Source organism: Cavia porcellus, unplaced genomic scaffold (assembly GCF_034190915.1).
Source record: "Cavia porcellus strain 051 isolate PalLab524CR breed Dunkin Hartley unplaced genomic scaffold, mCavPor4.1 scaffold_20, whole genome shotgun sequence".
NCBI lineage: Eukaryota > Metazoa > Chordata > Mammalia > Rodentia > Caviidae > Cavia > Cavia porcellus.
In genome coordinates, this window is record NW_026947503.1 from 58,274,079 (window position 1) to 58,301,724 (window position 27,646).

Genomic DNA, 27,646 nt, shown 5'->3' on the forward strand with positions numbered 1-27,646 from the left:
GAACACAAAACAATACCCTTTTATTTTAAAAACTCTGGTGAGACAGTTTTCCATAGGACATCCCATTTAAAAAAAAAAAAAAAAAAGAATGTAAACCAACCTGTGGGTTAGTCACGCTATACAACTTTCGAGTGTCTACAGATGCCCAGAATATTTACAAATGCTATTCGTTAGGTAGTAAAGTTCTTCCAGCATGTATTCCACAGTCCAAAGAGGGGGTACAATGGGGTTCTTGTATAAAAATCCTTAACAAATGGAGAAAGGCAATTTTTCCTGAGAAGATTTGTTCTTGAAATCGGTTTTCTTCAACAATTGGGAATATTAGAAATGGGATGTGTTTGTAAAAGAAGCATAAGAATGTCTAAGTTAACATTGTTTCTTAAATTATTTTAAGTACCATTAAGTTAAAATGTTTACATTCATTATAAAAATGCTGTTAAATCTTATGCAAATGATTTAACACTGATTGCTGCAACGCAAATTGCACTTTTTAAAAAAATTATTGTATACATGGAAGAAAAATATTTTGTTTGCTACCCTGTTTACAAATGGCGACCTGCCTCACAGCGGTCACGTGAGCTGAACGTGGAAGTCAGTCACAGTGTAGTTAGAGTTAGATGCGGCCTTGCAAACTGAGCCGTGCGCTCCACGAGGCCCTGGAACCGACCCAGCCCCCACGACCTGCACGAATGTGGCCTCCCACGGTGTCTCCATGAAGCTGGCTTGGGAGCAGGTGTGAAGAAATTCTGGAATAACCAACAGATCAGAAGAAGCACATGATTTGGGACAAAACATATGAAGCTGCTCCTTAAAACTCTCCATCCTCCTTAGCAGGTGAGGCCGGCACCGGCCCGGGGCTGCAGGTCGGCTGGAGGTGGCCCCGGCGCTTCGGGCCTGGACGAGCCCTTTCCCGTGTTTGCGAGCCTCCCGGCGAGTAGGTCCCTTTCAAAGCAAAGGCACTGAATCCCGCATCCGAGGAATGTTCAGTCTGCGTGATCACCACCGTGGGGATCGGGGTGCTGCCTCCCCGCCTCCAGCCGCGCAGCTCAGGCCAGGGCCAGAGCGCACCAGGAATCCTGCCGCACGGAGGACGTGACTTCGGCCGGCGAGGCCATACTGACGCCAATGTAGAGCCCGTCCTGACCCGAATACTTGAGCTCACTGCCCTCGGGGTTGGTGCCCTCGGCCGCGCTGGACATCACTGGGGCTCCCGCCTGGAGAACGTAGGGACAGAGGGGAGAGATAGTTAGGTCACTACGTCAGCTGGCCCACTGCTGCTGGTCCCACACAAGGGACACAGGGCTGGCCGTGCAGCCCGGTGGAGAGGAGAGAGACGCAGCCGGCAGGCGCTCTTCACTGGGCTGCAGCTGTCACACGGGGCCACCAACCTGACCCTGGCACATACAAACATTCCTCTGTTGACTGCCATTTTTTTTGAGACAGGGTCTCACTGTGTAGTGCAGGCAGGCCTCGAACTCACTGTGTAGCCCAGGCTGGCCTTTAACTCATAGTGATCCTCCTGCCTCGGCCTCCTGGTGCTGGGATTACCGGTGTGCTCCACCATGCCTGGCCCCTCTGTTAACTTTTGAGCTCAATAACTGGCCAGGGACGTGGCTCAGTGATAAGAGCACCTGCCTCCCATGATTAGGTCCTGGGTTTGATGCCCAGTGCCACAAAACAAACACAGCAACCTCAGGAACCACCTGGCAAGACGCAGAGCCGGGCAGAGAAGAGGCTGGCAGAGTTCTGCACTAACCCGGCGGAGTCCAACACCTCAGCGGGTGCAACACCGCACACACCGCACAGCACAGCGGCTCCGTCCAAGCGGAAAGAGCAGCGCGCAGGTTTCTGAGCGCGGCCCTCCTCTGGCTCAGCGCATGCGCGCTCCAGCTGACCAGCTGCCTCACTCTGCGCATGCGGGCCGCGGGGCTGCAGACCACCGCATCAGCAAAGGCCTGCTCTCCTAACCAGCACCAGTCGAGCCGTGATTCCTCCAGCAACAAGTACGCCTTCCAGTATCTTCTCATCCACAGGAGCAAGGCCAAAGAGAAAACAGCCTGTCCCTTTGCAGACAAAAACCAAAGGAACCGCAGTGTTCAGGCGGGGTACTCTGGGCGGAGCGCGGCCTTTCCCAACCAGTGACCCAGGCACAGCCTCCTGCACGCGTGGGCAGCTCCCTGTGGTCCAAGTGGTTTTTCTGTTGCACGCTTGATCGCATTAGGCCTTTCTCTGGCTGTGTGGTGTCCCCGCCACTGGAGGACCCAAGGCCACACTCCCCTACCCTCACCCCGCAAACTGCGGTTCTTCCTGGCTGCACACACCCCAAGGCGCCCCAGGACAGCAGCTGGCCGGTCCCGGCAGGCATTTTGCCTTCAGCCCTGCAAACTTCCTCCCCACGACCAACCAGCCCTGGCCCTGACCCTCACTCCTCGAAAAAACGATGGCTTCAGAGAACCCAGCAATGATAGCACTCCCATGTGGAAGACTACCCTGAGAGGCAACAACAAAATTTCCTGAGGTGATTGAGCTGTCTACAGTAGAAAATGGGCCAGGTGTGGTGGCGCATACCTGTAGTCACAGCACAAAGGAGGCAGAAGCAGGAGGATTGCTGCCAGGCTACCCTGAACAAACCAACCAAGACCCAGTCTCCAAAAACAACAGCGATCAATTGTGGCTAATAATTCCACAGCCATTGTTATAAGCAAGCTGGTGTGAGTCTAGATTTAAGCCCAGATGACAACATTCAATGACAAACCATTTGCTTGTTTTAGAAAGAAACCTGGGGCTCACAGAAAAAGAATTCCCTGAAGCATTTAGGTCACACCCACCCTGACTCAGCCTCTTCTCTAGCCGTACCCCCGTACTCCCGGGCCTGACCAGGTGCCCTGAGCATGAGAGGCAGAGAGGCCCCGGGGTACAGGAGACCAGGCCAGTGGACACAGCCACCACTCTGTGGTCACCAACATGGACCATATTAGCAAAGTTCCCACCAGGACCAGGATCGCCAGCTAATGGGAACAGGGCAGTCACTGACCCTGAGTGACAAACTGGCTGACACAGGGAGGCAGCAGAGCAAGATCAGGAAAGGGACACAGGGGCAGAGACTTCCCGAGAAGGTCGAGGCCACCACTCAGGAAGCTCGGGTGTAAATCATGGTCAGGTCAGTCACTTTACTGAGTAAGGTCACCTCCCTCAGCTCCTCCTCTGTGTGAGGGTCTTCGATCCTGAAATCCTCAGGGTTGGCTATGACAATTAAATTGGGATCACTGTCTGGCGTGGTGGCACACACCTGTAATTCTGTAACCCTAGCACTTGGGAGGCTGAGGCAGGAAGACTACAAAAGTTCAGGGCCAGCCTGGACTACATATTGAGGTTGCCTCAAAAAAACGAAATAAAAACACTGAGCCTGAGTTAATTAAGACCTACTAAAGTCCTTATCCTAGTGTCTGACAACAGCGGTGATGCTCACATAAGCTACTACTTCTGTGGTTAAGGCAAAGGACCTAGGCCCTGTGTTCTGCCAAGTACCCTCTCCCAGCCAGGAACAAAAGCCAAAGGGACCCATCCAGAGAAGAAGTCACCCAGGGTCGTCCTGTCCCAACTGTTACTGCCAGTTCTTCACAAAGATACCAAAGACTCCAGCAACCACTCAAAAGGCCCGTGGCTCTTTTGAAAAAAAGCCACATTAGAGAAATCTTAACACCTTGATGTTATTCTTACACTTGAGCAGTAATCACAAAAGCTATCTGTTGAAATACCTTTTATCTTCCTTTTCAGACAATGTTAGGCATTATGCAGGCCCAGAGAGCCACAGAGGGCAGACAACCCCCAAATTCAACCCAAGGACATCAGCACCAGTGAGATCAAGAGCAACAGCCTAGCCAGGCAAGGTGGTACACAGCTGCAATCCCAGCACTCGGGAGGCTGAGGCAGGAGGCTTTCAGTGAGTTTGAGGCCAGCCTGAGCTATACAGTGAACCTTGTCACACACACACACAAAAAAGCAGTAAGCTGTCTTTCAAGAAAAAAAAAAAAAAGAAAGAAAAGGTGGGTAGTATGAGGAGCTAGTGCCTAAGTGTTGACAACTTTAAATAAAGCACATAACAAATAAACATGAAATGCTACAAGGAATTTTTTGCTCATGCAGAAGGCTGACATTAGGCAATCACACCAGTCCCCCCCCCCCCCCGTCCTTGGCAGGCGGGGCTAGAGTATGTCCACAGGCAGCAGTCCTGTCCTACAACTTCAAGAAGTCTGCACCCTGCTTCACCCCGTAGCCTTGCTTCTGGGGTCTCACGTGGAAATAATCCAGAAGAAAGGAAAGGTCCCACAGGGAAGCCAGCCGCCGCCGGCTGTGTCCAGCATGGGCGCAGTCCATGGTGTGTAGGTAAGGGGATGGTGCAGGGAGGCAGGGCACCTCTGCTGGGTGAAGCAATCAATAAAAATAATAAAACCAGGCACAAGATGAGGAAATCCCTGTCACACACTGTTACCTGAAAACCAGCTGGAGGAGAACTCTCTGTCCCACACACAGATATGTTACAGGGGACCAAGAAAGAGGTGGGGGGTGGCAGGGTTGTGGCATCCAGACCCCTCCCGAGCCCTGGACTTCGGAGACCCTAAAGCAGGGCCTGCACAGGCTAATAGAGACTCAGACAGGAGCCTCCGGGCACAGCACCTGAGGGCAGAGCCACTCTAGATGGGGTCAGAACTCTCCCTGCAAAGCCAGGGAGGAACCAATGTGGGGGCACTGCTGTGAAGATGCAGGAGGGGTCCTGTGTACCCCAGAAAGCATCTGTCTGCCTCCTGTCACAGCCTAGGGTCTGGGAGGAAGCTGTGCACTCGTGAAACACACAGCTGCACAAGTCCAACACTGACACGTACCCTCTGTGCACCTGAGTCACTTGAACAATGGAAGACCAGCAAATCCGCTGCAGCAGGGCTGGATAGCCAGGCAAGATGGCGCACACATAAAATCCCAGCACTCAGGGGGCTGAGGCAGGAGGATTGCCAGCAACTCCCCTGAGGCCCCTGGCTCATTTTATGTCCCTTTCCATCCTGGGTCATGTTCATGAATGATCTATGAAAAATCAATACCATTTTGGGGGAAAATCAAAGAAAACTTATGACGACCCTGGAGTCAGCACCACCCAGGCACGCACAGACTTCGGCCGGTTAACATTTCCCTGCACTGAATTAAATCTAGCACTTCTCAGTTCAGGTGGAGCACCTGACCCAACCTCAGCCAACCCTCCCTCCTTGCAGCTTGGACTGGGTAGTCAGCAGCCACTGGCCAGGCCAGGTCCCCGCTTTCTCAGGATCAAAGTGCGAGCCAAGGGTGGAGCTGAGGTCTGCTGTTCCCATCCCGGCTTATCTCCCCGCAGCCTGGCAGGACAGCTGAGAACAGCGCTTCCTGTTGAAAGAATGTTATCAGCCTGGCGAAGCCCAGCCTGGCCTGTAGGTGCAGAGGCGGTGGGCTGGAAAACTCCCTCGGAAAGGAAGAAATGACCCAGGGACAGCACAGCGGCTGGTGCAGCCTGCACAGGGTGAGAATCCCTGGCCTGGGAACCAGGCACACCCGGACCTCTTTCCTGTGGAATTTATCGAAAAAATCCAAGACCACTGGGCATGGCAGTACAGGCCTGTAATCCCAGCAGCCCGATCGCTTTGAGTTTGAGGCCAGCCTGAGCTCCACAGTGAGTTCAAGGCCATCCTGCTCTAAGCACTGAGACCTTTCTCAAAAAAATAAATAAAATAATGTTTAAAAAAAAAAAAAGCCAAGACTTGCGCATGCATACTCTCTGTCTCTCTCTCATTGCTTTTGCTGTTCACCACCATGAAGTATTACTGCTGTCTGCCACATGCCATGCTGCCCCGGATAGAGTCAGCCAGTTATGGCCTGAAACCTCCACAAACTATGAACTAAATAGACCTTTCCTCCTTAAAAAAAAAAAAAAAAAAAAAAAAATCCAAGATTTATGATGCCATACACGCATGAATTCAAGTACCCAGTGGAGTATCTGGCTGCTTGTGAGTTTCTGGAAAGTTGCAGTCCTGTTCTATTTGTTTTTTGAGACAGCGTCTCACTGCGTAGCTCAGGCTGGCCTTGAACTCGCCGTGGAGCCCAGGCAATCCTCCTGCCTCAGCCTTCCTGAGTGCTGAGATTACAGGTATGCTACCATGCTCAGCTATAAAGTTCACTTTTGAGGAAGAAAACCCCAAAAAAGGGTTCATTAGAAGGGCTCTCTTAGCATGCACAGGACCATGCTTTGATCTAAGGAAGTCTGGCTCTGAAGAACTCGTGGTCATACGCAGAGCGAGACTATCACCTATGGACCTCTGAGCCTGGGCCCTCCCCACGGGCCTGAGCATATGCGTGAACACAATGCTTTCTCTCAAGAGAGCCATCATCCCTTGCAGCCAAGACTCCTGCAGCACTTGGCAGCTCCTTCCTCAAAAGGACAAAGCCCGGCCAGGCCTGCATTCCGGCCACGGGGAGCACACACTCATTTCCATGCTGCCTTGGTTTGGCCAAGGCAGGGCCAGACACAAAAGCAAGCCCATGGCAGTTTAGAGGGAACCCACTCAAGACAGGAGTGTGAGTCCATTTCCAGCAGGGGGTAGGAAAGCGGGTCACAGCGAAGTCACTCTCAGCCCTTACTCTACTAAGAGCTACCTCAGGTGTACCCTCTCCCCAGAGTCCTGGTCCTTTAGCCAACAACCTCTCCATCTTCAGCAGATTTCTCCTGGAGATGTCACAGCTGCCAGCTGTCCCCTGGGGGCCCAGGCTAGGTTCTGTCTACATAGTGAGTAGCAGACCACAGCAGTGGGCAGGGAGTGAGCTGCCCGAGCTTGAGAGGAACCAATTCCATAGCCAGAGAGTATTCTGGGTAAGGTAGCCAGCCATTTCCCAGGTGTGTGCACACCCTAAGGAGCAAGTGTGGCAAAGCCCTTGGGTAAGCAGCGACTACTGGGAGCAAACTCAATTGCCATGGGGAGGGCTCATCCCATCTGCTGGACCAAACCAGGACACAGCACTCTATTTTAATCTTCCAGTGGAGCGGCAAAGGTCCCGAGGCAAGAGCTGAACCTTCTGAACTGTGATCCTAACTTTTATAACTTTTATAATCAGGAGATTGCATAAGCACCTTAATCTGTAAGTCCATGAAAGAAAGCCTTCCAGTCAGAGAGCCCAGCAGCAGCATCTGGGACACACTCCCCCTGCAGAGAGCAGGTGAATGTGCTGGGTGGCATGAGAACCTTTAAAGCATGATTTCCCAACAGACCAACTCTGAATTTCCACTTTAGGGAGATAACAATTGCTGGGTATGATGTGCAAACTCATAATCCCAGCACTAGGAAGGCTGAGGCAGGAGGATCGCCGAGAGTCAAAGGCCAACCTGGCTTACATAGTGAGTTCAAGGCCAGTCTGATCTACAGAGCAAGGCCCTGTCTTCTCTCTCACACACACACACACACACAAAAGTGCCATGCAAATAAAGCACACATGTCATTCTCAGCTCCAAGGTTGTATCTAAGTAGTGTGAGTCCTGCAGGCATCTGCCACTAGCACTACAGCACAATCCGAAGGGTCAGGTAGTCGGGATGACTTTCCCCTCTCCCAGGAGGAGAAACACAGCTTTTTACAAAAGCTTGGCCGTCTGCTATCATTGGAGGACCAAGCTGGAGCTCAGGCCTGGCTGCCTGAATCAGTTTCCTTCCAGCTGCTAATCTGCAAACCCCCAGAATCAACTTCACTACAAATCAAGTGATTTAATTTAACAGGAACTTTAAATGCAAAGTCTTGGTGCTTAAAAGAGAAAATAGGATTCTACAGTACATGCTCCAGCTCTGGCAAAATACTGCCAAGCCCAAAACCCCAGTAGGACACTGAAACCAATGCTTTGTGGTTTACTTGTTCAAGTAGTTCTTAAAATCTCAGGTCAATAAAACAAGGTCTTTGCCAGGCGTGGTGACACATGACTTGTATAGCCTTGGGGAGGCTGAGGCAGGAGGATTGCTGCAAATTCAAGGCCAGCCTGAGCTACATAGCCCAAGGCCAGGCTGAACAACACAGTAAAACTCTGCATCCAGACAACCAAAAACAAATTAAAAATAACTTCCTGGGGGCTGGGGATTTAGCTCAGCGGCATAAGCGCCTGCCTTGCAAGCAGGCAGTTCCCTGGTACCGATAAAAAAGGAAAAGGAAAAAGACAAAAAAAAATATAATAACTTCCTGCCTGAGCCTCCTGAATACAGGGATTATAGGCGCATCACCAGCCCTGGCTTAACACCTGTTTTGGAATCACAGCCATTTCAGAGAAAATGGGCAGGTGAGTCAAACACAAACGGATCTACTACGCTGCATTCAATTCATACTCATTAGCTGTGTCACTGCTGGTAACTCTTTTGGCAGACACCCACAAAATGCATAATAAATTGCTTTTGTTCCAGTAAAGGAATTCATTTTCTTTGAAGATTCATTTGGCAATAATTCTACAGAGCATTCTAAGCCAGATTTCCTAAATTGGGCCATGTTTTTCTCGTAACATTATTTCATGTTTTGTGACAATTTTTATGCATTTTTACTGAGGCAGGAGGGAGGGAAAAAAAGCAGCTGCCATCTGTGCAGGAAAGTTGCGTTCTGAGCTGAAGCCATATGCAAAGGTAAATAACTTCGGCCCTTACTTGCGCTTCACCAGCGATTCGAGCTTTCAGACTGTAATGAGTCACTTATTAAATAAACCACAGGTCTATGATAAATTGGGTGGCCGTCTCTATTACAAACTATTTAAAAAGTAATAGAGTTTTACTGTTTCCTAATACTATACACATGAAGCCACTGGATTCCAATGCAATGCGCCAGCTCTCCATTGCCCACATGCGTGGACGCACACGCACACGTAGCCTTGTGAGCAAAATGGAAACGTGCCGGCTCGTGAGCCTGGCACACAGCGAGCGCGCAGGTGAAAACGCCAGCAAGCGTTTTTCTCCAGTCCAGGCACTGCAGGAGCGAGCGCGCATTAGTGAGCTCCGGGGGCAGAGACGCCTGCCCACCGCCTGGCCCTGCGTCCTTCGGAGGTGGCTGGGCATCCTGGGTCATAAATGACCCCGCCAGGGAAGCTGACTGCAGCTCTCTCCCGAGCCTGGGAGAAGGAACACTTTCTTAACCCTTGTTTTGATTTATTTAACAAGGAGTGTTGCAGACAACACAGACTGAAGACAAATGGGTGCCTGCCTGCCTGCCAGGGGACCCTTGTGCAGTGAGCTCAGAGACTGATGGAAGTCAAAGCCACAAAGCTCAGCACCGCGGCGGAGGGTGTAAGTCTCCCGCTGGAGGGACTTAATGGGCACAGTGACAGCATGCGCCTATAATCCCAGCCCTGCATCACTGGGAGTTCGAGGCCAGCCTGGGCTACACAGTGAGTTTAAGGCCAACCTGAACTGCATAGTGAAACTCTGCCTCAACAAGACAAAAACAAAAAGTTGCAAACTTCTATTTGATATTTTTAAAAGAATCTTGTTATAGTTGCATTCCTAAATAAACAGGGTTTTTAATTTTTTTATCAACAGTATTTTTTACTATTTAATGATAATTTCACTAAATTTACTGATATTTTTCTACCTAATCTTACCCCACTTAATATTAACTTTTTCTGTACTACTGAGGATGGCACACCAGGTACCTACTACTGAACTATATCTCTGGCCTTTTTTATTGTGGGACAGGGCCATCCCTAACTTGCTCTGCTAGCCTCAAACTTAAAATCCTCCTGCCTCAGCCTCCCAGAGCCCTGAGACTATAGGAGTGGGTCACCATTCCTGGCTAACAGTACATTTTTATCTCTAAGTAGAATATTGCTGAGGAGAATCGTGTGAAGGGTCTTCCATACTTGGCTAGTGTTTTAGTGGCTCTTTGACACTGAAATTAATCAGAATTCCTCACATCTCTTTAAGGAAACAACTACTACTCTTCTCTAAAGATCTCAGAGGGATGAGAACAGAGCCCCAATGCTGGCGGCCTCACTGACTGGGCACCGGCCAGATGGGGTCCAGATCAAAGCCTGTTTTTTAATTTGACCTCGACCTTGGCCTGGTTTTTTCCCTTCTGCGCTCACTCTGAGGGAGGAATGAGAGAAAATCCCCTGAAGGCAGCTGGCATAAGAAAGGGACTAAAGAATATGCGGGCCCCTCCCTGGGCGAAGACCTTATAACTGAGAGCTCGGGGCGCTGAGTACTCCAGGAGCCCTAACAGAACCCTTTAATCTAGAGCAAAGCAGGGCTGTGGCACTGTTCTCACTGGAGAGAAAGAGTCAGACCCAGGGTTCGGTTCGGTTTGATCCAGCACTACAGAACAAATGAAAGATGGCGGTAATATCCCGCCCAGACTGGCCAAGGCAACTGTCAGGACTGCCTAACTCCTCTGAGAAGCCCAGACCCTCTGCAACACTGTTAATTCGTGACCGGTGGTAATCCAGGGTAAATCCCACTTCCCGTGCTTAGAGAAAGACAGTGGAGTGAAAGCTGCTGGCAAGGCACCCTCTCCCTCCAGCCAGGCAGTGGCCCACGCCTCTCTAATCCCAGTTACTGGGAAGGCTGAGGTGGGAGGATCCTAAGTCTGAGATCAGCCTGCACAAGGAGCCCCTGTATTCATTTGCAGGTTCAAAAAATAAAATGAAGAAAGGAAGAGGGGAAGGATGAACTCCCCTCCCTTAGCTAAAAACTGTCCAGTGAGCTACAGGGACTAAGCGGAGTCCATACATAAAACCTCCGAGAAGTTTACACGTTACCTGCCTGTGTGCCCGGCCTCCCTCAACAGCACCCGAGGGGTCTGTGTCTCTCAAACCCCGCTGGGGCTCCTGGGGGCACCAAGGACACCTTTACAGAAGCAAGAAGCGGCCAGAACCCAGGCCTGTGGCAGTGCCCAGCAAGAAGCCCAGAGTGGGGGAACCTTTCCGGGGCACTCGTGCCCTTGGAAGAGGAAATCCACACAGTGCCCCAGCCCTGGACGGAGGAGGTGCGGTGGCAGCTGAGGCCATGCCTGGCGCCTGGGCTCAGGGTCAGATCGCTGAGGAGTCCCGCGCGCGGCTGGCTTGGTGGGGATTTGAAGACTCTGCTTTCCACCAGTCTTACTCAGCAGCTGGAATCCAGTCCAGCCCCTGGCTTCTCGCTCCCTGCCCCCAGCCGCACTAAACCTCTGGAAACATTTCCCTTCAGCTGCTCTGGAGATGGGAAACTTCCCCACACACACACCACTGTCCCTATTTTCTCCCATAAAAACTCTGCCCAATTCATCTGAATTTCCTCTACTGCTTCTAGCTCTGCGATGAACTCCATGCTCCCACTTTGACCCTGGGGAACTCTGCTTATCACTGGTTTACAACACTTACACATCTAAGTCTGCGCTCCTTGAAACCACCCCAGGCACTGTCCCAGGAGCAATTCCAGCTGTGGGGCCTGGTCTTACCCAACTGTAAACACTGCCTCCCCTCCAGCAAAGCTTCTTGGTTTGGACTGGTTTGGTTTTTGAAGCAAGTGCCTCACTTTTGTAGCCCAGGCTGGCCTCAAACTTTTATTGATCCTCCTGCCTTAGCCTCCCAAGTGAGCACAGGGATCACAGGCTTGCGCCAACCAGCAAAGCAAGGACTCATCCATTTTCACCTCCATTCACTGCAGCATCCACGCTTCATGTGACTGTGTATCACAGTCACCATTAATATCAGCTTCAGGAAGTTTATTTTTTAGTAATTATTTATAGGATTATTTTAGGGCAAAATATGCTCAGTGATTCTTAATTCTCAGACATTGTCTTATTGCTAACTTCATCTCCAAAGCTAATTGTTTCTATCCCAAAGAAAACTCAGAATACTTTTTCTCTATAAAATTTAGCAGCTGAGTTACAAGGTTTACACAAAACATTCTCCAGTTTTAGAGTTTGAAGTCATAGAAGCGATGAGACCATTTATGGGCTGCTTATTAAATCTCATTTGAGAATTGCCGACATAGAACATTACATTTTTGCACTAAAGAACCATAACCAAAAAGCCTGTAAAATATAACTCAGTTAATAAATGGAAGTCAAGAGATTTTAATACTCTTACATATTATAGAGAATAAATACCAAAGGAAATCTGATGTGTGTTTAGATCAACTAAATGTTTTCAATCGATAACTCCACTATGTGTAAGGAAAATCTTAGCCAGAATGAAAGATAATAGTCTTTAACCAACTCTATCAAAAATTAAGTTTATGTTTTGCTTAATAAACACCAGGAATTCTGAAGGAATAAAACAGGCAATATGCCGGGTGTGATGGTGCACGCCTGTAATGCCAGCACTCGGGTGGCTGAGACAGGAAGGTCACCTTGGTCAGCCTGGGCTACATAGTGAGTTCAAAGCACCCTGAACTACATAGTGAGACATTGTCCCAAAAAATAAAAACAAAACAAGCCAAGCAACGTGTGAGCAGTGGGCCGGTGATTCTACATCTTCCCGGCCTCAAGCACGAAACAATCTGTCCACCCTCATCCCCAGCAGCACAGCCCACAAGGAGAAGCTAAGTGATTCTGTGGCCAAGTCGGCCCATTGGCCTTTACCCAGGGGGTGTCTTGTGCTCTCAGAGGTTGTATTAAAGTGCAAATTAGCAGCAGGTGCATAGAGCTGCTAAACAAAAATCAGTCCAAGGAGTGAACTTTCAGAGCTGGGCAGAAATGATTTCATGGCACATGACAGCTTCCTTGGGAAGAATGCAGTGCCAGGCACCCTCCCCTTCATCTTTCCTCCCGGCTGGGGAGGGAGCCCCAGCCCAGACTCGGACAGGACAGTGTGGGCCTCTTCCCTGGCCTCAGAGGACTTGGGACTCTGGCCACGCCTGCCACTAGGCTCCCAGACTGATTCCTGGGCGCAGAGCGGGGTTAAGTGAATGGCAAGGATGGGGCTTCTAGGATGACTCCCCACTTACAGGAAGTCGATGGTCCCGGTTCATGGGCTGCAGAGACCACTCTTGATGTTGCTGAGTTCCCCGACTCAGTTGTGGCATTAAACTGTGGCACCCTGCAGGTTAATCCTACCCTGCCACTCACTGGCAGTGTGGAGTGGATCAATTCTCTCCAAAGACTTGGACCTCCGAACCATCATAGGTACTGTGTAACACATGTACTTTGCTTTGATTTGGGGTTTGTTTCTGAAAGAGGGTTTCACTGTATAGTTCAGGCTGACCTTCAACTCATGTGGTCCAGGCTGGCCTCAAACTCCAGGCAGTCCTCCTGCCTCAGCCTCCCAAGTGTTAGGATTACACTTGTGTGCCACCACACCAGGGTTGTTTATGTGCAATAGTTTCTACACTCCTAACACAAGCTTGCTCCGGGAACCTGCCTATAGCATTTCACAAAATCTCACCGGCCAGCTGTCCACTAGCATCAGACTCGGGGAACCAAAAGGGAAAGTCAGAGAGGACACCTCTGTAAACCCCTCCAGCACATTCAGAACGGCTCCTGCACTGTCACTTAGCTCTGCCCCTGCCTGAAGGCTCAGCCCACTCAGAGAAGCTCCTGGAAGGTTCTAGGGGCAATGGACATACTCAGGGACCCTTGGTAACCTGGGGACTCTAGTATCCAAGGAGGCTCAGAGGGCTCTGCCAGGGAAGCTGCACCCTCACACAGCCAAGTCACAGGGCGCTCTGGGGACCTCCACACTGAGGTCACCATTCACAGGGGCTTCTGCAGGCCCAGGGCCCAGCTCTGGCCCCTACACTGAGGAGGAGTCTGTCTGGGGGAGGGGAGGGAGGACGCTCCGCCCCATCCTGGGGGCTGCAGGAATTTCTGTGCTTATCTCTGGGAGCTGCCCAGCTGCAGGCCCGGGAGGGAAGGAAGGGAAAGAGGGAAGAAGGCCAGGGAGCTCACAGCCCAAGACCTTGAGAGACCTGAACTCCTCACAGATCACAGATCCCCACTGCTCAGCCCCAGGCCTCAGGCCTCAGGCCTGAGCTGGCCAAGCCACCTCCCTGCACCTGGTCCCTGGCAAAAGGGCCAGGCCGTCCAGGCCCCCGTGGCACCAGCCCTGGGCCCTTTCACCCTCCTTGGAGCGTGTATCTCACATTATGACACCTTGGGAGCACCCACAGGGACAAACAGGCCCACGCCTCCTGTGGGTGCCGGGACCCCTCTGCCATTGAGGTGTCACCCACAGCAGGGACCTGGCCGGCAGTGGCCCTCAAACTCAGCTGGACAAGAGACAGAGAGCTCGGGCTCCGTGGCAGGCCCCACTCCTGCTGCAGGCACCCACCAACCAAACAAAACACCCAGCCAGACCTCTCCCCGCTCAAAAGGCTCTGCAGGCGGTGCCTAAGGAGCAGAAACAGCTGAGGCCCCCTCCCGGTGTCACGATTTCCATTCCGGTGACAGGATTTCCATTACAGAAAAAGCGCCTGAGAATTTGGGCCTCCGGACAAAGAGAAACATCAAATTCTGGTTTTAAGCACAGCTTCAATATTCTGTTTTACACATTTAAATTGGGGTTGGTACAGACAGCAGGACGTGAGAGAAGGACCCGCTGCAGATCCCAAAGCACCCAGGGGCTGCAGTTCCCATTTCCCCGGGGCCCTAGTTTAAAAATCCAGATTTCCAGGCCCCACCCCCAAAAAATTTAGATTCAAAACTCCAGGGTGGGGCTCAGGAATCTACAGTATTTTAAAGGGCCCCAACAATTTCAGAACAAAACCACAGTCCTAAATTAGTCTCTGCTTTAACCTAGGAATTAGCAGGAGGCTCATTTTAAAGCCCTGCTTGAGGGCTAGGAGTGTTCTAACTCAGGAACCCTGGGTTTCAGCCCCAGCCTCAAAAACATAAGAAAAAAGAAAAGAAAAGGAAGTCCCGGTGGTTTTATTTTGGTTTGGTTTTTTCCTCTTTTTTTAAGAGCATTCCAAGTGAGGCGGGGCATGGTGGCCCAAGCCTGAGATCCCAGCACTAGGGAGGCTGAGGCGGGAGGCTCCAGTCACATGGTACCAAAAGAGAATTCCAGGAGAATCTGAGAAACAGGGTGGGGAAAGGCACAGCTTGACAGAAACTTTGTGACGGTCACCAAGACCCCCACAGTCTGCCAGGTACAACCAAGGAACACGGGACAACAACAAAGGTCGGTGGAAACAACAGCCAAGAGCACAAAGGCGCTGAGCTTTGCTTTGGGTGGGTGATAAGGAGCGGCAAGTGAACTGGGAGAAGCAAAAGCAACTACATAGAAGGTTCTGCTTTTCTTAAAAAAAAAAAAAAAGTACCACTAAAAACAACTGAAAACTCTCCAAACCTTCTTGCTTTCCTTGGGTTAATTTCACCATAAAAAAATGATACAGATCTTAATTAAGATGTTTGTAAAGTACTTGAGTTTGTCATTTTGTTGACATTTAAATGTAACTTCCTCTAAAAGCTATTCTTAGGTATCAACTAACTAAACTGTTGGTTTAGATTATTGTGCTGCCAGATAAGATAAAATTCGAGATAACGTACTAGAGAGCAACCTACTCGGTTAGGCGTCCGCTCCGTAACACTCACCCTTGAGGCCGCCTGCTGTGTCGGAGGGGATGCGTTCTTGCTGCAGTCATCTGAGTTAGAAGAGGCTGAAGTTGGAGTCATAGGAACGGAACTATTGCTATTACCTGTGAGAGTCAAAATAAACCCCGTCAGCACACAGGCTCTACCGCGAGGACCGGCAAATACTTCCCGATCCAACGGCCTTTCATTATATTTACCAGAGCAGGTCTTTGACTTATTTATGTTTTTAGGTTTTCGTTTCCTGGTTTGAATTCCCTCTTTTTTCATAGCAAGCGGTCGAGGCACCTAAAAAATGTTCACATAAAGCCTTAAGTTTATTAAATATATTGAAGGAAAAACCAAAGACTGGCATCAGGACTGAAAACCCCCATTTAAAAGAATTTATCGTAAACCTCAACCCCATTTGTATACACAATAGATTCCAAGTACACAGAGGCTACACATTCACCATCAAAGATCGATATTTCTTAAGAAAAGAGGGTCTGAATCGCTCGAGGAGAAAAAAAAAATAAAAGAGGAGGGCAGCGGGTATACTCAGTAGCAGGGGTGGATTTGATCCCCAGCATGGGGAAGAAAAAAAAAAGTGAAGGGTGTGATTTACAAAGGAGAATTTAATTCTTCCAAAACTTCTTGCTTTTCCTTGGATTAATTTCACCATAAAAAATGATAGAGATCTTAATTAAATTAAAATGTCTGTAAAGTATGGTGTTTATTGCTCCAATGGCCTGGGCAATGTAGCAAGATCTTTTCTCAAAATTAAAAAGAAATAAAGACAGACAGACAAGTAACTTGGCCTGGGAATGCAGCTTAATGGTAATGCATTTGCCTACCAAGCCCGTGGCTCTGGATTTAATCCATTTACATGGATTAAACGTGCAGTGCTTAATTACATTTAGCACTGCAAAAATGTAAGTAGGTAAATAAATAAATGAAATAAAAGATCATGTACGATCTTCCTCTTAGACCTTATTTTTCTTTGCAAGTTTGAGGTATTCATAATATTTTACCCTGTCCTCTAAGCTGAAGGACAAAGTCTACCAGTTCCTCCGCTGCCAGGGTCCTTGCTCGCATTCAAGGATTTTATAATCTACTTATTATTGTGCCTTGTGAGTTCATCTGACTGACTGCTTACAATTCAAACAGATCTGGTCGCTACTCCTAAAAGGTGTCCTGGGGCTCTGGTGTTCCTAAATCGGGAAGGTGTCACACAAGGGGGGCTTGTGATCATGAGCAGGCAGGGACTCTGATTTTCACGGCCACCCAGATCACAGTGCAGCACCTTCCAGCTAAGGAGGTGCTCGAACCCTCTGGCTCTCGCACCCTTCCCTGTGTGGACGTCACTGCACCTCTACCAGGCAGAGAGCAAAAGGGAGCCGCGCACCCCGTGGAGTTTCATGTAGAGCCCACATGCGTTGCACACGGGTTCTCCCTCAGCGTTCCTGCGCCATAAGGTGGTGGTGGTGGTGTGGCAGTTGGCACAAGACAGCCCGAGCCGCCTCGACGAAGGCTGTGAAGGAAGAAGCAGAAAGGATCTTAATACAAGCCCCAACTGCGTGGCACCTCAAGTCCCAGCTCCACCACGCACACTCTGGGTGACGGACTGCTGGGAGACTTTCCACGGGGAACCAGATTTTCTAAAAGCTGCCAAATAGCTGTATCTCGAAAGATACCACAAGGGAGGATACAACTGGACATGAACACGAGTGTCCCTAACACCCACTGAAGGGTGATCATACACACCAACGCCTCCCCGCTCTGGACGCCCCCTCGGCGCAGACACTGGCAGAGCCCAGGTCCTTTCTCAGCTGGGGGGGCGGTCAGCCAGAAGCTGGACAGGGGCCCTACACCTCCACCTCCGGGCGATCTTAGAAGCAGAAGATAAACAGAAAAAGAAAGAAGATGTAAACCCTTGGCGAAGAAAATGCTCCTCCATTTCCCCTACATTATCACATGTGACTTTTAAAGAATAAGAATTTAAGCTAGAGGACTTTCCTCCCCAGAATGGCAAAATGTACCATCCGTCTCTAACTTAAGTTCCTTTTAAAACTTGTTTTCCATGACTATAAAAACTGTGCTATGACTTCAGCTTAGAAAGAAAGAAAGAAAGAAAAACAGAAAGAAAAAAGAATCTAAGGGGAGCATTTAGAGACCTGAGGAAGTTTTAATGAGCAGAATTTGATAAGTCAGTTATACATTAGTCTGAACACAAAGTTATAAAAGACAGGCAATAAAAATACCAGTGAGGATGCATTAACATTCCCAAACTGGAAGACAGAGATTTGCAAATTCTTTGCCTGCAAATTGAAATGATGAAATTGGATTTCACGTTTGCAGTTCACACCCTGCATATTGCGTTAGCAGCATTCTTTACAGTGCGGTTGTAAAAACAGACACCAGTAAGCCTTTTAGCACTGCAGCTTTTTTTCAGAAGTCGGTGCTAATAATTCTTAACACCAGTTCTTAGCTCTGGCTTCTTAAGAGTGTGATTTAAATGATAGGAGACCTATCTGGGGAAATTTCTTTGCTAAAATGATGAAAATACTAACAAAACCTTACATACACACTGGGGCTTCTTTACCTTCTCCCTCTCAGCGAAGTTAAAAAAAAAAATTATTCTAGACAAGCACTCCTTTCCACAAATGTGAAATCTCAGCAAACAACAGACAGGAAGATTCATTTTCTAAAATGGGCCGTTTATGAGTTTCCAGGGGAATGTGGAGCCAATGCGAGGCAAACTTGTTATCAGAATGTGCCATTTTAACAAAGAACTTTATGATTGTCAACTGCAGATCATAAGGGAAGCCAGTCCTCATAAACATGTGAAATGAAGGTGAGCGGGTTATAAAAGTCCCTTGCAGCGAGCCATCTCAGTTATATTCCTCACTGACAAGGAATTCAAGTTACACCATAAATCTCGCATTTTGCAACGCATTGCAAGTTCAAATCCACACTGATTGGTTCTGGACTGCTGGCTAAACAAACTCGGGTTCAACATTCTGTTTCTGAGAACTAATCCAGACCCATGAAAACCATAAATACGAAGCCCACAAGAAGAGCTAATTGATAGTGACACACCCAGCAATTGGTATCATTTAGGGCTCATTTAACGAAGCACACTGGCTGACCTTGGTCTTGGCCAACACACCTGCCACAAAGAAAACTGACTCAGAAATGGGAAACCCCTTTGGTTTGCTGCTTACAGTTATTTTTACTGGTAAATGCGGGAAACAAATGGTACTAAGTAAGGACCTTACTTAAAGGACATTTTTAAGGAGAGTAGACCTTAGTGGTTACTATTACACCGCCTTGAGACAATGTTTCCTTTCCGAGCTTAGCTGGTACTGAGCTTTCCCAAAAGTGGCAATTGTCTTGTTTCATTGTTCATGAAGTAAAATACCCAAAACCACGGAACTTCCTTGGAATATTTTCCTATTACTTTTTCTCTTTTAACGTGGTGTGTATGAGAATAATTCAAACCATAAAAGCATAGAGTTATGCACCAAAGCTATCAGCATGCTTTCAAAAAAAAATTCTAAGCCACGGGAGGCTCTAACAAGTTTAAGGCACATACTCTCATTGAACTAACCTGGGCCACTTAATTTTAAATGCATTAAAAACAACCCTAAAACTAATTGCTTCTCTTTAAGGTGTCAGACCACGCAGTGGTGCAATTTCACTCTAATCTTTTAACGCAAACAACATGTGTAGCATTTGTTCTGCTAATTAGGGTGCAACAATTAAATAAATTACCTGGATACTTAAGACGTCTGGCATCTAACTGCAAATTTTGCCTTTAAAAAGGCGTTTAGGCAAGGAGTATTTGGGCTAAACAAATGTTAGCCTTTAGGAGGGTTCATGGAGGCTTCAACTTCCCTAACTACAATAGCCGGGAACACCCACTCCTTAGACGCATACATAACAATGCCAAAGTGACATTAATCTTTTAAAAAGAATCAGAATTCCTGTACTTTAAAAGATGGGGAAATCTGCTAGAATTGGTGAAAGTCCTCAGTCAGAGAATTACATATCATTCCACGTTTTCCCAAGTTCTATGCGGTCCTCTAAGGAGCCAGATTTTAGAATCGCCAGGATTAGAGCATGGCATTCACCAGGCTCAAGGGCAGTCCCAAAGACGTGGGGAATTTGGGGCTGACCCTGTCGCTCACTGGGACACGGGAGGTGCAGGCTTCCTGGCCTACTCCACTGAGCACCCCGTGTTTTAAAGGGGTCCTGGTTTCTCAGGAATGACCGTCAATCCTGACCAAAGGGGACACGGTGACAATGTCCCTACTCCATTCCACCATTCCCGATTCCTTGAACATCTATCTTCCCAAAATTATTTCCGTGCAGTGGCGAGCACATCTAGCAGATTTTGATTTTAAAAGAAACACAGCAGCTGCAGCCTCGGGGGTCACGCAGGAAGGCGTGCGCTCGCTGGTTTGGGGGCGCTCCCTCCCAGCCGGCCCCCCAGCTCCCGGGGCGCACTCACCACGCGCTTCTGCGGCTTGATGAGGGGTCGGCTGAGGCCGTTCATCTTGCTGTAGAGGCCGCAGGCGTTGCACAGGTAGTGGCCGGTGCCGTCGCGTCGCCAGAGCGGCGTCTGGAAGGAGCCGCAGTTGGCGCACTCTCGGCCCTCGTGCGGGTCCTCCAGCACCTCTGCGGCGACAGCAGGGTGAGAGGTGGGTGAGGCTGCGCCCGCCGATCTCCCCAAACCCGGCACCCGGGCTCCCCCACCCACCCACCACACGCAGGGCCGGGGCCACTGCGATCTGCACCAGGGCTGCGACGCCCTCTGTCCCCACGAAGCCACAGAAAGCTGGGGCAGGGCTGAAGCACCCCAGCACCTAGGAGAAGTCAAGTCGGAGCGGCTCCCCTGACCCCCTCAGACAAAGCTTTTATCTGAAATCCCTCTAGTCACCATATGACGCTCCCCACACAACCTTCACAGTGACCACCGATCTCTGCTACCCACAAACACCCCAGGACACATTGCCTTGTTCCCTTGTTTGTTTTTGTTGTTTGGGACAGTCTCCCCATGTGGTCCAGGCTGGTCTTAAACTCACTTTGTAGCCCAGGCTGACCTCCAACTCACAAGGATCCTCCTGCCTCGGCCTCCACACCACTGCCTTGCTCAGCTTTTGTCAAGTAATTTAAAAAGTATTTTCATAGCTGCCACCCTTCCTTACATGTCTTCTGCCAAAAACAATAACAATAAGTGAAATTATAAGTTCTACTCCCGAGCACAAATGTCAACTTATTACAAGAAGGAAGTTCTCAGGTCTCTCAAAGCAAGAAAATAGCACTAAGAAGGAGGCATACAAGAAATGAAGCTTTATTTGCCTGCCACAAGGAACAAGCCTGACCACGCTGGCTTTTCCTTGCAAAATTTTTACAAAAGGCTGATTGATGATGCTTGGGAAAATTATTTAGACTTTCCCAATGACAAATAAAACTGCTGTTATTTGCCCACACTAAATATTTAATTTCTGCAACGTATTTTAAATGTGTTCGCTTTTATCTTTTTTAGTAATCTGCTTAGTTTTTAGAATTGTCATAACCTAAACCTGCTAAGAAAAACAAATCTTTTTTTTTCCCCTTTCTCTTCTTGGAATGGAGAAAAACAAATCTTAATAAAGAATATGGTTGTAGCATTTATTACTTCCTCTCAAGAACTTTTAAAAAGGCATTAAAATGAAGTATTTATTTAATATACACTCCTAAAACAAACTGTCTTCAATTTGGCATTCTTCAGGAGTATTTGTAAATCATTTTTTCTTTAAATTTGTACCGAGGATCGAACTCACAACCGCACGGTCGCCTGCTTGCAAGGCAGGTGCTCATGCTGCTGAGCTAAATCCCCAGCCCCTTGTAAATCGCTTTTTAAAATCCATAAACATCATACCTTAGCGTTTTACTTGAAGATTAAAAGTCTCAGCAACGGTCCTATTCTTCTCTGTCCCCTGCAGTTTATAGCTAGCCTCTACCATCGACTGTGTAGTAAAGATATTTAAATGTGATTTTCACATAAAAACGCTTGTGCCCATTAATACTATTTACCCTACCAAGTAAGCGCCCTGCCTCGGTTCTCGAGTTATGCCTTTGGTTGAAAGGAAGTTAGCATCCTACACAAGCCGAGTTCAAAGTTGTCATGGAGACGCGGCGACGACTCGAAGCACATCACAAAGATTTATTCTTCGCCGCCCTAAAAGCCACTATTGAGCGCAGTAATCAGTAAAGCGCTCGAGACTTCAAGGACGCTGAAGTTAAACAAGGTATTTATCTTCGTTGTTGACTTTAAAATGTTACCTATCAGAGCCCCTGGCTGGAGGAGCAGACATTCCCTGCAAACCCAGCCTTGGGCCTGGAACAATAAAGACAGAGACCGGCGTGCACCCCCGCTAGAGCCCTTTACTCCCTGGAAACCCCAAGACGAAATTTAAAGTCCACCGTGGATAAATGAACTCTGGGAAGGCTGCTTTTATTTCCTTACATAAAAATTCTCTCTCTTCCTTTCAACTTCTCCCCCACAACCACCAGGCAACCATAACCCCTTACTCTGAATTTTTTTCCTAAAAACTGCTTTTATAAAACTGACAAAAGTTGGACCAGGCTGGAAAGGGTGCCTGTGTCTGCGGAGCCTGCTTGGGGAGCTCCTGGGTGCCAGGAGACAGCGAGCAGTCAGCAGTTCTGGGTGTTCTGGAGGGCTGGACCGGGGATGGGCTGAGGGCAGCAGCATTTCCAAAGCTTCTAGACTGTTCACACTGATAAAACATGGTGCTCAGGTTTTAGTCCTGCCGTCTGCTCAAATCAATTAAACAGTCTGCCTTCAAAAGGGCTCAAGAAAAAAATTCCAAGGGAAAAAGTAGGAAAACTAGCTAGATGCTGGCCTTAGAACAGCTGAGAGGACAGGCAAAGTTAGGGTCCCTCCTCCTACCCCAAACACTGGCTCAGCCCAGCTGACTTCCTGAACAGGCTGTGCAAACTCCGGGTATTCCCAGGTCCCTATTTTTGTTTCTTTAATATACAGAAAGGTTTTTTTTTTTACCCCCTCTAACTTTGTCAGGTCACATGTAAAAAGCAAAATAATTAGAGAAGAAATATGCTAAGTTTAAAACAAGAGCACACTACAGTGTCTGCAGCTGCATCATGCTCTAGAAGGATTCCCAGTGGGAACCAGTCACTGCTAGCCGAGGAGGGCTCGGTTTGGCTTGTCTTCGGAGTTATCTCTCCTGTGGGACACGCAGCAAGCTGCGGTGTGTGGAGAGAGGCCAGGATCACTCCAGAGACAGCTGCACCCCATTCACGCAACCCAGGTCCCCACGGGGCTCCCAGACTGGGCCCAAAGCTACACACCCAGCCACCACCCCTTTCCCGCCCCTTGAAGATCACTGCACTCCTCCTGGTGGAAAGAGGGTCCCTGTGCAGTCAGGTGACAGCCTACAGGGTCCATTCCCCACGCAAGCCACACACCGACCGACCCCAGAGATGGTCTCCAGGGCCAGCAGAGCAGGAAAAGGCCAGAGAGCAAGTGTGACAGCCAAGTCCTTGGAAAGGGGCAGAAAGGCGAGGGGACCTGCCCCAGGGAACACCAGAGGAGGAAGGGTCCTCAGGGACCCTGGAAGGCCTCCCACAGGAGCCTAGACCTGGGCCATCAAAGACACCTGGACAGGACACCTGACTGTCTCCCTCCACCTCACCACCCCAGTGACTCTGGGGTGACACCTCCAGCAAACCCACGAACAAACAACCGAAGCCTTGATTTTTCTTAGGACCAAGTTTATCAAACAAATGAAAGAAATCCGTGAAGGCAAACAACAACAGCACGGAGACAGCCGGGCTTTCTGGAAGGACACGTTTCCAAGAAGCTGCCAGTTTTGTTTTCAAAGTCTGTCCGACAACACCCTGGCCAGACGCAGGGCATGCGGTGTTTAAGTGGAACGGTACGCTACAAACTGGGGCTCGACTCTGAGGGTCCTGCGAGCAGCCGCAGACCCCTGCCCAGCTGATGCCAATTGGGCCCATGGGCGGACCCACCCGCTGCCCTCTGGACAAAGTCACAGGAAGGGCAAGGCCAGGGCTCCCCAGGTTTTCCTTCCCTAGCTCACTTGGGACGCGAGACCCAGTGAAACCCTAGGGCCTGGCTCCCGCACTGGCCGCAACTCCTCCGCACCCCCGGAAACACACGCATGTCTTTGCCTTTGGAGAGTTCAGTTCAATGAGACGCATGTGCGTTTGGGGAGAGGCTGAATCAAGTGACCAGAAGTACCCCAAACTCCCCAAATGAGAGGGTACGGAGGAGCTCAGGCCTGACACTCCCCAGGCAAACCTCTTCTAGTCTGCTGCAGGTCTCAGACCTGGCCCCGACCTCTCCAAGGCCTGAAGGTGGAGGGTGTGTGCCTGAAAGAACTGAGCCTCCACAGCAAAGCAGCGCCCGGTCTATTCGCGCGGCCCGGCAGCTGCATCCCGGTCCGGGCCCACACCCCCGCGGCCCTCTGCGGCGCGCTTACCTGCGCTGGGCCCCCGCGGCACCGGGAGCGGGCCTCCGGCGCGGCCCTGCAGGCTGTGCAGCACCGGGGTCTCGAAGGGTCCGGCCGGCCAGGCGGGCGTCAGCGGCGCGCCCATGTAGGGCGAGTAGGGGCTCGGGTGGTGGTGGTGGTGGTGGTGATGGTGGTACGTCCCGTTCAACGGCCGCGCGGCCGACAGCGAGCTGTACTGGTGCTCCCGGCCGCCCATGGGCGCCAGCCCGCCCGCGCCACCGCCGCTCACGCCGCCAGCGCCCCCGCCGCCCGCCGCCGCGTAGCCGCCGGGCTCCCGCGCAGCACCGGTGGCCCCGGGCGGGCTGGGCGAGTAGGGGAAGCGCGCGGAGCCGTGCGCCCCGGCCGAGCTGGCGCTGCCGGGTCCCGGGGCCCCGCCGGCCGCCGCGCCGCCCCCGCCGTAGGGAGGGCTGTCGGCCGCCCCCTGGGGCCAGCCGGGGTGCGCGCCCGGGCCGCCCGCGTGGTTGGAGGGGGCGCCGCCCGCACCCTGCAGGTAGGGCAGGCCGGGCAGCATGGAGCCCACGCGCGTGGTGGGCACGTAGACCGGGGAGCTGGCGGCCGCAGCAGCAGCCGCGGCCGCTGCTGAGTGCACGAAGCTGCCGGTTGCACCGTCGTAGGCGGCCGGGCCCTGGCCGGAGAGCGCGGCCAGCGTCTGGTACATCTCCTCGGGCTGCTCAGGAGCGAAAGGGCTCAGCTTGGCGCCCCGGCTGGACCACAGCAGCTTGCTAGCTGTCGCCGCCTGGTCGAGGTCGGTGAAGAGCAACAAGTCCTCCCAGCTGGACAGGGCGCTCCCGGGGCCCGCGACCCCGGGCGCCGCAGGTCCGTGCGCAGCCCCGAAGGCGTGCGAAGCGTAAGGGCCGAGCAGCAGCGAGTGAGCAGGAGGCCCCGCCACCGCCTCCGGGTCAAGCTGTGGCGTCCTGCAGTGGCTGGCGCCGCCGCCGCCCCGGGAGCAGGAGGACGAGGATGAGGAGATCGGGGAGGGAGGCGTGGACGGCTCCCGCGCTGGAAAGGTCCCCGGGTCGCCGGCGTCCACGGCCGCGGCCCCGAAGCGCTTTGTCAGGCACCAGCCGCCGTCAGTCAAGGCCATCCACGGTCCGGCGCCGCTCTGAGCTGACTCCTAGCTCCTGAGGCAGGGTTGGGGGAGACAGGGACGGGAGAGAGAAAAGGGGTTCACCAAGAGCGCGGGCTGTGCGCCACTCGCCTCCAACACCCTCCCCACTCAGGGAGGCACGCGAGATCCCGTCTCGGGCGCGGGCGTGGGTAGAGGAGAGAAGAGGGAGCCTGCGCAGCCGCCCTGGGGTCCTCTCTCCCCCACCTCCATTCCCCCGCGCTACCCGGCGTCCCTTCCACAGCATCCTCTCCCCGCACGCCAGACCCCGGGGTCCCAATGAGGCGGCCGAGGTCTCCTCCCGCCCCCGGGTGGCTGCCTCCGGCCGCGGACCCAACACGCGTGAGTAGGCAGCTATGCGGGGCGGCGAGAGCGGATGCCCTCCCCTGGAACCCGCCGGGTGACGGCTTCCCGTTGGAAAGTGGTTCGCGTCAGGACGGCAACCTGTCTCCGAAAGCGAAACTGCCGCTTTGCCCTACAGCTACCCGGACCCAGCGCACCAGACCGAATGCGTCCCGGAGAAAATGCCACTCCGCCCAGAGAAAGTGGGGAGCAGGGCGGAGAAGGCGGCCCCGGTGGAGAAGGGGTCGCGCTGGAACCCCACGGCGCAGCAGTCTGGCGTCCCCTCCGCGTCCCGGCGCGCCGCACACCTTAGGCTCCCGCGTGCGCGCTCACGCCGAGCCCCGAGGCCCAGCCTGGGCCCTGGGTCACCCCCAGCCGCACACAGGCCGGACCGTTCTGGTATCGGACACAGCGGGGTGGAACAGCGCGCCGAGAAAAAGGAGAGGAAAACGCATGGGAGGGGGCAGGAGGCCGCCCCAGAGCCGAGGCCACCCCAAAGGGGAGAGCAGGAAGAATGACAGAGACTCGGAGGGGGTGGGGAAGCAGGCCGAACGCAGCCTGGCCGGCCTCCTCCGGGCGGCTTTCCCAGATCGCTTCGCCTCACCGGCGATAACCACACTGGAATTAATGCCCACACACAGACCCGGACTAGATAGCGAGCAAGAGGTCCCGCTGCCCGCCCGGCTTCGGGCGCCCGCCCCCCTTCGCTGAGATAACTCGGAGATAAGGCTGCGCGCAGATAAGCACCCGGGGCGAGGAAACGGCACCAGAAGTTGGTCCGCGGCGTCCCGGGAACCTGGGAGCCGCTCCAGCCCTCGCGAAGGGGAGGAGGGCGCCACCCGTGGAGCCGATCGCGGCTGGGACAGCGCTGGAGGCCCCGCGGCCCGGGATGGGCAGGGGCGCGAGGGAGGGCAGCGGGGAGGGCGAGCCGTGGAGCAGCGGCCGAACCTCGGGCGAGCGCGGCGCATGGAGCACGGCGGCGGCGGAGAGGGCCCGGGCGGCGCGGAGCGAGGCCGAGGGCGCGGGCGGCGGGAGAGCGCGAGTCCGGGGTCTGCGCGGCGCTGCTGGAGAATAAAAAGGAGAGAGGAGGCGCCTCTTACTGCTCTGCCGGAAAACTGCAGCCTGCGCTCCTGATTGGACTCACCGAGCCCTAAACAAACAGCTCTCGCCGAAGGGTGCCAGGCTGTGGGTCGGAACTGCGCTCTGGGAGCAGCTGGGCGCGGAGGTGAAGAGGAGGAGGCGGCGGCGGCGGAGGAGGGATCGAGGGGAGGAGAAAAAGGAGGGGGGAGGGGGAGGGGAGCGCGCCGCCAGGGCAGACAATGAGCGCCGAGCTGCCTGCGGGCGTGGGCCGGGCGCCTTGCACCGCCAGGGCCACCCGGACCAAGAGTGCCCCCCAGGGGGCGCCCAGTCGGGGGACGCCCAGGAGGGGCGGAGGCGACAGAATGCCCAACCTGACTGGCGACCGACACCGGGGCGGGCGAGGTGCGCCTCCTGCGCCCCCAGTTCCATGCACACCCGCGTGCGCGCGCTCACGCACCCAGAGAAGGGGCGGTCGGCTGCGTGCCAGGGGCGCCGGCAAGAGCGCGCCCCCAAAATGAGGGGCGTAAGTGCTTTGCCCCAGGCCCTTCCCCCCTCCCGCCCTAGTAAGTGAGCTTTTTGGCTTTGCAGCGGTGTGCGACCGACCTTAAACTTTCCCCGATTCTATTTCGGGATGCTAGGGCTCAGGTCGGGGTGACCTTTGAGCATGGGCTCCTCTACTCGGCAGAGAAGGACCGCGGATGTCCACTCCTTACCTGTCTTTTGCTTTTAAAATACTCACTAAATCCTCGGGAGGATCGCATTCCCCAGCTGACCTTCGAGAACTTTTAACTCGGGGTCCCCGCGCGCCGTGCGGAAAGCTTAGCCTACCAGGTTGTGCCACAGGGCAGGGGCTTCCCACCAGCGGTGCCCGGGGACACCCTGCGTTTTGCCCTTCCGCTGGCTGTGACTCTCCCTGGACTTCAGGTAAGGCGCAGATCAGCATGAGGGGGAGGAGGTGCCTTCCCTAGACCTGGTGCCAAATCCGGGATCCCTGCCCCCTCCCTCGCGCACACACCCCTCTCTCGCTGCCTTGGAACGG

General features: G+C 52.2%; 1 protein-coding gene across 5 annotated transcripts; it reads right to left on the reverse strand.

Annotated features, from left to right (window-relative positions):
- Window positions 1-27,646, reverse strand: Gata6 (GATA binding protein 6). Of its 5 annotated transcripts, none has more exons than XM_063231855.1 (7): window positions 26,672-27,646; window positions 24,051-25,201; window positions 20,033-20,199; window positions 16,925-17,050; window positions 15,741-15,828; window positions 15,544-15,647; window positions 1-1,214 (listed from the first exon to the last, which is right to left on the reverse strand). In XM_063231855.1, the coding sequence occupies exons 2-7, from the start codon at window positions 25,162-25,164 to the stop codon at window positions 1,047-1,049; spliced, it is 1,767 nt and encodes a 588-aa protein (XP_063087925.1). In that variant the 5' UTR covers window positions 25,165-25,201; window positions 26,672-27,646; the 3' UTR covers window positions 1-1,046. The 5 variants fall into 5 exon arrangements, with proteins under 5 accessions (XP_063087925.1, XP_063087923.1, XP_063087922.1 ...); XM_063231853.1 differs by having other exon boundaries at window positions 26,628-26,766; XM_063231852.1 differs by lacking the exon at window positions 26,672-27,646 and adding an exon at window positions 26,476-26,607.

Coding starts and splice junctions, on each gene's coding strand:
- Gata6 (XM_063231855.1), bottom strand. CDS start 25,164: ATGGCCTTGACTGACGGCGGCTGGTGCCTGACAAAGCGCTTCGGGGCC. Junction 17,051..20,032: donor TCAAGCCGCAGAAGCGCGTG/GTGAGTGCGCCC, acceptor CTTCCTTCACAG/CCTTCGTCGAGGCGGCTCGG. Junction 15,648..15,740: donor TAAGTCAAAGACCTGCTCTG/GTAAATATAATG, acceptor TGACTCTCACAG/GTAATAGCAATAGTTCCGTT.